This window comes from Tupaia chinensis, unplaced genomic scaffold (assembly GCF_000334495.1).
Source record: "Tupaia chinensis unplaced genomic scaffold, TupChi_1.0 Scaffold000290_1, whole genome shotgun sequence".
NCBI lineage: Eukaryota > Metazoa > Chordata > Mammalia > Scandentia > Tupaiidae > Tupaia > Tupaia belangeri.
The window spans coordinates 78,297-90,315 of record NW_006159775.1 but is presented as its reverse complement, the minus strand read 5'-3'; the positions used below and the strand labels follow the sequence as shown (position 1 = coordinate 90,315).

The window sequence follows — 12,019 nt, the reverse complement described above, 5'->3', positions numbered from 1 at the left end:
TGTCTTATAGATGTAATCAACTTAAGACTTGGTTAGGGTGGGCCCTAAATTTGATGATTGGTATCCTTATAAGAAGAGAGAAGTTTGGGACTGGCAGTTAGCGTAATGGCTAGGTTGCTGGACTCCCATGTAGTCAACCGCGGTTCACGTCCCAGACCCGGTGGCTTGAAACTCACGCCGGGCGCATATGCATGCATGCCCAAGATCCCGAGAGGAGAATGGAGAAGGGATTGCAGCATGGCCATCCCCCCTGGGGAGTGATTTCTCGCTTTCTGTCTCTCTGTCTCTCTCTCTCTTTCTGGCGAGCGCATGCGCCCTATAGCAAAAACCTCTCAAAAACAAACAAACAAACAAAAACACAAAAAAAAGAGAGAAGTTTGGACATAGAGAGGAGAGTGACATGTGAGACAGAGCACACAGTGAGATGCATAGAACAGACAGAAGCAGAAATTAGAATGAAGTGTTTACAAGTCAGTGAATGCCAAGGATTGTAGGCAGCCACCAGAAGCTAGGAAGAGGCAAGAAAGGATCCTTTCCTTGAGCCTTCAGATCCTCTCTACGGCCTTGCTAACCCTTGATTTTGGACTTCTAGTTTCTTGAATTATGAGAAAATAAATGCCTGCTGTTCTAAGCCACCCTGTTGGTGGTCCTTTGTTAGGGCAATTCTAGAAAACCCAAACAAGGCTCAAGTGGCACTATTCTGAGAAACACATGCCATTTCCAGGAGCAGGTGTGAGAAGGGAAAAGCATTACCTGCCTGGCAGGAGAAGAAGTTGCACCCTGAGCCTTGGAGTCAGGCCAGGAGGCAAATCAGGTGAGGGATGAGGTCATGTGACACTCATCAGGGAAGGGGATGTAAAAGAGTGAGCTGGTGACAGCAGGTGATTCAAAAGCACTGTGGTAACATTGAACAGTAGGAAGGGGCAGCAGGCTTCAAGCCAGACCTCCTAGAGGAGCTACACAGAGGGGCAGGGGCCTACCATTGGGCAGGTGGGGGCTGCCCACCTGAATGAACTAAGTGTCTTTCACCTGGAAACAAGGTTGTGGCCCTCGCACACTCTGTGACCATCCTGTTGACTTAACAAGGAGCAAAATCTTAAAGGTCATATACAGAAAGGTTCCAAACATATCCAGAGCCAGATTGAAGGAAAAAATGACAACTTCCCCTTTTAAAAATATTGGGTGTCAGAAAAGTCATGACATATTTTTTTTCTGTTTTTCTATGCAAAAATGTGTCATGACATTTCTGACAACCCAGTATTTCCAGACCTTATTATGAGAACTTAAAAGTCCCTCTGGAGAGAGTGATTCCTGTGGGTCTTGCCTTTGTTTCTTTCTTTGTTCTTTCCTGAAATATATTGGGATTTTCTATGATTTTCTATGATTTTCTATGCGAAAATTCTTTGGGTAGTGAAAGTTCCAGACTGAATAAATTACTTAGATTTCAGAATGAACTAAATTATTCTTTTTCTCTGTCAGATTGGTTTCCACTTGAGAACCCTTTTGACCCAGAGGAAAAAGAAGACAAAATAATAAATAAAATTAAATAGAATAATTTTTAAAATAAAAAGTTAAATCAAGACTGAGAAGCAATGACAATTGTATGCTTATAGATATTTGTTAATAGGATATCCAGCTTGTGCCCAAAGGGCCTCTGCTTCTTGGGTGCAGGCAGTTCAGCTGTCACTGTAGCCTAATAGGGCCATTGGAAAGCTCTGAGTACCTAAAAGTAATTAGGAGTATTAAATGGCATCTTGTGGCTTTCCTTAGCAACCCAATTGTGTGTATGGAAACACTATTTGTCATGAAAATTACTCTCATGAGAGAATAGTTAACTTCCCTAAGAAAGTAGTTTTTCATAAAAATAGCAAACTTTAAGAACTTATTTTAGAGCCATTTTTAAGTAACATATATAAATATCTTCTCATGTAAAATGTCACCAAATTTTCCCAAACAGAAATATGAAGCCCTGTCTTCCTTCTTTCCCTCCTTCTCTTCCTTCTTTCTTTCCTTCCTTTTCTAATTTTTCTAGAGTGTGTGTGTACGTGTTAGCAGGTAACTTGACCCAGTTTGGTGGTCAGGCTTGTCACTATCTTAGAAACAGTTTTCCTTTGGCCACACACACACACAATGATGGCATCTATTTGAATGGTTTGTGTTGTGCAGTGTCGGTCCATAGGTGTCCAGGTGGGAACTGAACACACACAGGTGAATCTGACCACAGAGAGGCGCAGCTTACTCAGCAGGGCCATGGAGCCAGAACTAACCCACAGCTGGGCACTGCGTGGGGCTGGTGCTAGGCAACTAGGAGCTGGGTGATTCTCTGGTTCTGCCATGGTTGATCCAACCTAGCTTTGGACAAGTCATTTCACCTGTAAGCTTGATGCAATAATTTCTGCCTCCAACATGCCTCAATACATAGTCATAAAAATGAAAGAAGAGATAGTCAAGATACTTTCAGAAGTTTAGTCTCTTGGCCCAGGCAGGGTGATACAGTTCATTGTGTGGTGAACTGTGGTTTTGGAAGCCACGTGGATGATTACTACTTCAAGTCCTTGGTTGGTCTGTCAGGTGCTTTCAGACATGCCTAAGATCCAGAGGAGCTGAAAGGCTGAAGAAAAGAGATCAGGCCCTGAAAAGACCCTGCTAACTGTGTGCTCATTCACGTGTGTGTGCATGTGTGTGCCTTCTCTTCCTCTCTTTTTCTATGTATATAGTCATTGAAAATGTCATGATATTTTTTCTGTGTGTGTGTGGATATATATATATATATCTTGTATATATATATATATATATAAGATATATATATATATATATAAGATATATATATATATATATAAGATATATATATATATATATAAGATATATATATATATATATAAGATATATATATATATATATATAATGCATGTGCACATGTTCTCTATCATAAAAAATGGTAACTCTATAGGAAAGTAATAGAGGTATAGAAAGCCAATTCCTCATTCGACTGTGCAAGGTGAACTCAAGCCGAATTCAGCCTAGGTGTTCAACTTTGCGCTGTTGTCTATCAATAACCTTGAATCAGATCCTTAGTTAGGATTCTGTTTAAAACTTATAAGAGAAATGAACATAACTTGTTATAGTGTCCTCTGAATGAAATTACCAAGCCTAATGGCCTTTGGATCCACATAAAAGGAGATTTCTGCATTTTTTTCTACAATTCAGTTTTTCAGACACAAAAACAAGTGTGCTTCAACCAGTCCCAGAGGACACACTGTCAGGGAGAAAGCTGAAGGGGCTGAAGCTATCATGCGTCAATCTTGTTCGATGTGTGTGTTTTCCTGTGAAGCCAAATGGTGATCATTAAATCATTAGTCAATCTACTGACACGGTAGAAGAGAAAAGTAAAGATGTTGCCTTGTCTTCATCCATTTATCATCCACTCGTGGGAAAAGGGCCATCAGTTCATAGGAGATGGCTTTGACCTGCCATTCTGCAGTCATAATGGCTATTATTGCTGTCAATGATTTGTAAAGAAAAATAAAATAAACTGGCAGATGGTAACCTCATAAATTTCAACACTGAACAAATGGATTAGAGAAGTGAAAAACAAAAGTAAGAGTGACTGCTTTCTCTAAGGAACAAAGCAACAAAAATCATCAGAAGAAAAGGCCTTCTGAAGGTTGTAAACAGCATTGACACTCTTTTGTTTTGGAATTCTTGTCATAAAACAATTTAAGCATTAAGGAAGTGAGAATACAAATCGTAGTTTTTATTTTAAAAATGAGTAGGGTTCATGTCATGGATGTTTTCGAAAAAGTGACACCTATTTCAATTGTTTTGGTCATTTTTGTTTTTTTAATTTTTTATTATTATTTGTACATTAAATCGTTATACATCATTTAGATTGCAAAGAGACTTTACTCAGCATGATTTACACCTCAGTCCAGCCTAGTTGAGACTATTTTACACATCCTTGTCAACAGATAAAAACCTTATCTGTGTCCCACAAGTGTCTTACCTCTCCACCTGTGAAATAAAATACATTTATAGTACTATACCATGTCTTCCTTTTGGTTTTCTTAATAAGATTTTTTTAATGATTTTTTTATTTATTTACTTATTTATTTTTATTATAATTCTTTTTCATTTTTATTTTTTATTATTATTCATATATTAAATCACTATACATCATTTAGATTGTGAAGAGACTTTACCCGGCATGATTTACACCTCAGTCCAGCCCAGCTGAGAATACTATACACATCCTCAACAGATAATAAACATTATCTGTGTCCCATGAGTGTCTTAAGTCTCCATTCACCCCTCCCCCCAATTTTCTTTCCTATGCTCTTGCCCTCCCACTCTCTCTTTCCACTTTGTCTCTAGTGTCCATTACAATTTTGAATACTACTTGACAGCAGGGACATGAGCCAGAGTAGGCTAGCAAGGAGCCCAGTCCCTAAGGGTCTCCCCTGGTGCTTAGATTCCACCCACAAACCTCAGTGTTTGGAGCCAAGAAGAGAAAATGGGAAGGAGAGGTATCCGAGGGATCACCCAGGTCTCACCTTGTGCACCCTCATTTTGACTACAGTGCAGAACACACGGTTTCTATGCACGTTCGCTTCCCTGCTTTTGGATAAAATACTAAGGCAGCAGCCCAGCCTGCTAACATTCTCATCAACCCCAGGACTGCTTCCACCTCACCCAGATACAGCAAGATGCACAATCTTGTACATATCTGCGTATTTGGTGACCATGATGTCAGTCGCCATGATGTCAGATTTTTATTTAGTTATTTAGTTTTTATATTTTGAATTTATATGAAGTAGTTGACATTTTTGACATACAGTTCTATGAGTTTTAAAATATGTTAAATTCATGCAATCAGGATTTAAAGAAGTCCCATCTCCCCCCAAACCTCCCTGCCATTTTTCGTAGTTGCATCCTTAACCCACTTCCAGCCCCTACCAACCACTGAAGTCTTCTCCACCATTATGGTTTTGCCTTTTTGAGAATGTTGAAATCAGAATGGTGTGTAACCACTTGAGACTGGATTTCACTCCGCATAATATCTCTGAGATTCAGCCAAGTCGTGTGTATCTGTAGTTTGTTCCTTTTCATTGCTAAGTACTATTTCACTGTAGGTTGTACCAGTTTAACTATTCACCTACTGAAGACTACTTAGTTGGCCCAGTTTTTGGCAATTATGTATAAGCTACTACAAATATTTGCAGACAAAGATTTTGCATGAACATATGTTTTCATTTTTTTAGGGGAAAAACTCAGGAAAGGAATTGCTGAATTATGTGGTAACTGTGTTTAAACTTCTGTGGAACTGTATATACCTAGCTTGCCTTTTATTCACTTGACAGTGCCTTTCGCAAAGCAAAAGTTATTAATTTGATGAAGTTCAGTTTATCAACCCGTTCTTTTTTGGTATTATTTCTAAGAATATTTTGCTTAACTTGAGTCACAAATTTTTGCCTATGTTTTCTTCAAAAAAGTTTTATAGTATTACATTTTACTGTTAGATCCATGATCCATTTTGAGTTAGTTTATACATGATGTATAATGTTCAAGGGTTTCTTTCTCTCTTTCTTTCCCTCTCTCTCTCTTTTTTTTTTTTTTTTTGCTTATAAATTTCAACTATCCCAAAATCATCTGGTCAAAATCAATGAGCCATTTTTATCTTACTTCTGGACTGTCTATTCTGTCTCATTGATCTTTGTGTCTGTCCCTTCGCCAATGACACACCGTTCTAATTACTACAGCTTTATGGTTCTTAAAGTCAGTTAGTGGATTTCCCCCAAGACTATTCTTTTTCATATTTTTTCTGTTGTGCTAGTTCTTCTATTTTATTACATAGCTTTTAGAATCAGCTTGTCTGTATCTGTAAAAAAATATGCTGGTATTTTGATTGAAATTGTGTTAAATTTGTAGTTCAAAAATTAACATTTAGCTATGTTGATTCTTTCAATCTACAGTGTGTCTCTGCACTTATTTCAATCTTCTTTCATTGCCTTCTTTTTTTTTTTTTTAAGGTTTTTGCCTTAAGGTGAGTCTGCTTGCCAGATAGAAAGTCAGAGACAGTGAGAGAGAAATCACCTCCTGGGGGGGCGGGGGGATGGTCATGCAACAATACCTTCTTCTCCATTCTCCTCCAAGATCTCGGGCACACACACCTGGCATCATTTTTTTTTTTTTTTGGAGAGATTTTTGCTATAGGGCATGTGCACTCGCCAGACAGACAGAGACAGAAAACGAGAAATCACCCACCAGGGGAGATGGGCATGCTGCAATACCTTTTCCTTCATTCTACTCTCAGGATCTTGAGCACGCATGCACACGCGCCCGGCATGAGTTTTAAGCCACTGGGTCTGGGACTTGAACTGTGGTCAACTACATTGGAGTCCAGCGACACAGCCATTATGCTTACTGCTGGTCCTACCTGGCATAATTTTTAAACTACCAAATCTGGGTCTCGAACTGTGGTTGGCCATGTGGGAGTCCAGTAATGTAACTACTGCACCATCTGCTGGCCCCTTCTTTGATGGCTTTTATCAGCATTTTCAAATTTCTATCAAACAAATTTTGCATATTGTTTGTTAGTATTCAGTTGTTAGTATTTTTATCATATATGAGTTTTACATGGTCATAAACTAAATATACTTTAGAGAAACAAGGCCAAGGTATTCCACCTAAGCATTTCATTGTGAATAAATTTTTTAAAATTCTAGCTTACTATAAGCAGAAAGAAATAAAATGGATTTTGTGTATTGATACTAAACTCACTTTTTTCTTCTAGAATTTTTTTGTAAATTGTTTGCAATGTCCTACATAATCATGTTACCTGCAAATATGAACAGTTTTTATTTTTCAGTTTTAGTCTTTGTTTCTTTTATTTCTTTTATGTGTCTGTCAAGGATTTCCATACAGTGTTAAATAGGAATGGTAAGAGTGGACATCCTTGTTTTCTTCCCAATGTTACAGGGCAAGAATTCAGTCTGTTACTATTAAGTATAATGTGTGCTTGAGGTATTTTATAGGTATGATTTATCAGATACAAGAAATTCCTTCTATGCTGGGTTGTTGAAAGATTGTTTGATTTTTGCCATGAATGAATATTGAATTTTATCAGCTGTTTTTTTTCTGTTTTAACTGGAATCTTTATGTAGATTTTTTTTGTTCAGACTGTTACTCTGGTAGATTAATTGTATCAGTTTATTTTTGTGTATCAAACCGATCTTGCATTCTCAGAATAATATCCATTTGTGGTTATGATTTTTATATGTTCATATATTATGTTTATATATCTTAATATATTGATATTTACTCACATATCTGAAATGTTTTGTTAAGGATTTATACATCTAGGTTCATCAGGGATAGGTCTGTAGTTTTCTTATATATCATTGTCTGGTTGTTTGTTTAAATCATGGCAATTCTTGTTTCATAAGTGGAGTTGGGAATTGTTCCCTCACCTGCAAGAGTTCAGGTGATAGGTTTTGGTCTGCTCTCTATGGATGTGGTTGCAGTGTTTTCTCAGAGTGGACAGGAACAAACCTCTAGTTCAGTTCTCATGGGGTGGTTTTGTTTGTCTCACGAGAGAGACAGAAAGCGAGAAATCACCCCCCAGGGGGATGGCCATGCCACAGTCTCTTTACCTCCATTCTCCTCTCTGGATTTTGGGCACGCTTGCACACGTGCCTGGCATGAGTTTTTAGCCACCAGGTCTGGTGGTCGACTACACAGAAGTCCAGCAACATAATTATTATGCCATCTGCTGGTCCCTAGTTCTCATGTTTTTTACAAGTTGTTTAAAATTTGGTTCACATGTGAGTAGCTCCAAGGTGAGCCCAGAAGTTCTTAAATAACTTTATGGATTTATTTTGCCAAGCCCTTCCTTTTCCATGACTTCCTCAGTACTTTCAAGGTCACGGGGACTTTCCTTTTTGATCCTCCATCTGAAGACTGGGGCTTCAGTAAATTCACTTTCCCATGTACTTCCTATAACTGTGCTCATGTCTGGGACCAAGCTAAAGGGAAGCAAGGAGAAAAAAACGAGAGGATTTGCCTTAGCCTCTTAGGACCACAGCTCCACCTATTAAAGTGGCAGGCTCTTTCCACTGGAGTTATAGGTGACTCCCAGCTGCCTCTGTTGTCACTGCCAAGAGATCTCTTTCTTAGTCCTTGACTCAGGACTCGAGGATTCCTTTCGAACCCTGTCTGTACCTCACTCCATCCTGCAGGTTCTGGATTACCTTGAACCCAAGCCGGGTGATACAGAGAAAAATGGTTCACTCACCGCCAGTCTTCTTCCCCAACCTATCTGTTACTGTTTGCTTTTCAGAGTCCACATGCAGCTGCTCCATGAATGCTGCCTAAGGCTTCTAGTTGACTTCAGTGGGATAGACAGGTGGGGTATACCTACTCCATCTCACTTAGAACTGGAACTCCCCACTTTTTGCCCAGAGGCTTGCCATTGTAGAGCAGTAATCAAATCATTCAGAATTACTCAGTTAACCTTGGGACCAGTAGATGGTGTAATGGTTATGTTGCTGGACTCCCACATGGCTAACCACAGTCAAATCCTAGGCCTAACAGCTTGAAACTCATACTGGGCACATGTGAATGTGTGTCCAAGATCCCAAGAGGAGTCTGGAGAAGGGACTGTGGCATGGCCATCATTCCTCGGGGTTGATATCTTGATTTTTGTCTGTCTGTCTGGCAAATGCTTGTGCCCTATAGCAAAGATCACTCTTTAAAAAAAAAAAAAATTAGGGACCAGCAGTTGGCGTAATTGCTGTGTCACTGGACTCCCATGTAGTCGGCCACAGTTTGAATCCCAGACCTGGTGGCTTAAACTCACACTGGGCACATGTGTGTGTATGTGCCCAAGATCTCAAGAGGAGAATGAAGGAGAAGGGATTATGGCCATCCACCCTGGGGGGTGATTTCTTGCTTTCTATCTCTCTTTTTCTGTCTTTCTGGCAAGTGCATGTGCCCTTATAGCAAAAACCTCTCAAAAAAAAAAAAATAGAATTAATGAATTAACCTAAATTACAAAAAAAAAAAAAAAATGCCTCAATGTCTTTATTTTGATGCTAGAGAAGGAAAAGTAAAATTAAAAAAAGATACCTTACTATAAATAATGCATATGAAGTGTCACATGGCAGGAATTTTTACCTTCTTTTAAAATGTCATCTTTAACAAATTTGTATCTATCAGAATCATAGTCATTCTCATACTTTTTTGCTTCTTCTGCCTTTTACAATTATTTTTTTAACCAGGAACAAATAAAAGTAAAAAGACATTTTTTTCATTAGTAAATAGGTATTGCTCTATATAAATACCTTCATTCTTTTCTCCATCAGATTTGAATTTGATATTATTTAAAGTGTTGTTATTTCATGTAAGTTTTAAAATACAGTTAAAATAAAAGTATATGACATATACAAAAATCAATTCAATTCCTTGAAAATGATTCATTTTTGCAAGTTCTTGAAATAATTCATGAGAAATGCTGAAAAGCATATGTTTTTTATGTTTTACTCTATCTTCTAGAAAACCGGGAGTTCTCTAATCTTCTGTCTTGTTTTTCTTGCCTGAAATATTCATTCTTATACAAGACCCAGAACATTTTGGGTAGATTGTTTAGGGTTTTTACAAAACAGGGGAAGAGTAAAGAAGAGGGAGATAAATTGTTTTAGACCAAATGAATGTAGACGGTGCCTAGGACTTCTCTTCTTTAAAGTATATTTACTTCATGACAATATACCTGTGTGTGATAAAAATACTGATAACATGTCTCTACTAATTGGTTGGAAAATTATCATATATCTGAAAGCATTGAAGTTATGGGGTATGGGGTAAGTTCCATTATTGAGAGAGAAAATATATAATTTCCATCTTTCCAGAAAATTCTAACCATGATTCCCACTGAAGAGGAGAAACAGAAAATCCAGGAAGCCCAGCTGGCCAACCCCGAAGTGCCTCTGGGCAGTGCTGAGCAATTCCTTCTCACGCTGTCCTCCATCAGTGAGCTCTCGGCTCGGCTCCATCTCTGGGCATTCAAAATGGATTATGAAACTACAGAAAAGGTAAGTACTTTGTCAGAGAACAGCCAGTCCATGACCCAGCATTAAAACAAGTTTTTACTGGTGATTATTAACATGGTGAAATGGCATTCTTCATGCAAGATTTGAAGGGCAAACTGATGACCCCAGCACAAGCTCCAGGTAGTCTCCACTGCCAAGACATTGGGTACTAGACTCTCTCCCTGCTGCCTTTCGGCCCTTTTTCATACCTGTGAGCATAAGCTTTACATGGGATTGCCTTATGCTGCGGAGAACTCTGCTTGTTACTACCTTGTATGAAAATTTACAAGGACAAAGTAAAGCCCAAATGCATAATCTTTGTTATCTTCTATTTTTTATCTGAAAGGAAGTAGCAGAACCACTTTTGGACCTGAAGGAAGGAATAGACCAATTGGAGAACAATAAAACCTTGGGCTTTATCCTGTCTACTCTCTTAGCCATTGGGAACTTTCTAAATGGAACTAATGTAAGTCTTTCACAACCCTTAATCTCTTGCCTCCTTTGTCACAAAATTCCATCTTTCCATTTGCTAATGGAGGTTGTACATTTGGTCCTCCAGTGCCCAGTAAAACAAGCCATTCTTGTATCTTCTTGATGAAAATCTAGAAGTGGGTAGCAGGTGGTCTGGTGGTTAAGGCACTGGACACCGACATGGCCAGCCATGGTTCAAGACCTGAACCTGGTTGTTTGAGGATCATGCTGGATGCATGTGCCTGCATGCCCAAAAATCCTGAGAGGAGACTGGAGAAGAGATTGCAACATGGCCATCCCCCTGAGGGGATGATTCTCACTTTCTTTTTCTGTCTCCAGTGAGCACACATGCCGCATGGCAAACCCTTTTAAAAAAAAAATGAAAAGAACAAGGAAATCTAGAAATAATTTTTACTTTAAAGTACTAGGACCTTTTTTATTTAAACTTTTTTATTTAAACTTAAATCTTGCTGTATATAAAACTTAGGGGGAAAAACACATAGTGTTCTTTTTTTTAATAAGTATATTTATGCAATCTTATGTATTTTATTTATTTTATAATTATTTATTTAATTTTATTTATTCATCCATTTATTTTAATTTGACCAGAGAGAGACAGAGAGAGAGAGGGGAAGTGAGAAAGTAAGCCACCAGGTCCAGGACTTGAACCGTGGTAAGCCATGTGGAAGTGTCCAGCGCCTTAACCACCACGCCACCCGCTGGTCCCTAGTATTCTTTATGATACTTGTCTACTCTCAAAATTGACATTGGAGAATTTTATTCTACGTTGATTTTGTTTTTTTTTTTCTCCTGAGCTTATCATTCAACTCTTTGTTCTAATATATATCTAATAGTTTTTTTTAAGTAATTTTTTAATTGGCTTAGCTTTGCTCAGAAAGTAAACAAATAGTGGGTAAGGGAAGAGAGAAACTGTAGGTACCCAGGTATCAGAGACCCAGTCCTCCAGAGCCCTGATTTAGGCATGAGCCCTGGTTTGTGGCTATAATGGGAAAAAGCTGTAGGTGCACTTTATTCTCAATGTGGTTGATCAATATGTGATCAGTCAAGGACTATGGAGGCTATAGTTCACAGAGAAATAAAATATGGAACTGGGCATTGATTCTAACCATCTGTGCCTTTCTAAGAGCCTATGAAAACTTGTTCTTCCTGACTTTTATTTGACATTCACCAAACAGGCCAAAGCGTTTGAGTTAAGCTACCTCGAGAAGGTTCCAGAAGTCAAAGACACCGTGCACAAGCAGTCACTTCTCCACCATGTGTGCACCATGGTGGTGGAAAATTTCCCAGACAGCTCTGACCTGTACTCGGAGATCGGAGCCATCACCAGGTCAGCCAAGGTACGCCTGTGAAAGCGGCCAGCCTTGCCTGGCCTCAGACGCTGGATCTTTATCAGTCATCTCCAAGGAACACATGCTATGCTAAGTAAAACAAGTGCTGCCTGCATT

The 12,019-nt window shown here is 38.7% G+C and overlaps 1 protein-coding gene across 1 annotated transcript in view; it reads left to right on the top strand.

The window, feature by feature from the left end:
• Window positions 1-12,019, top strand: part of FHOD3 (formin homology 2 domain containing 3) — a 507,831-nt gene that overhangs the window by 451,827 nt on the left and 43,985 nt on the right. Inside the window, exons 22-24 of the mRNA XM_006150579.2 lie at window positions 9,903-10,085; window positions 10,429-10,548; window positions 11,750-11,911. Coding sequence (XP_006150641.1) covers window positions 9,903-10,085; window positions 10,429-10,548; window positions 11,750-11,911 — 465 coding nt within the window. The remainder of the gene's footprint in view (window positions 1-9,902; window positions 10,086-10,428; window positions 10,549-11,749; window positions 11,912-12,019) is intronic.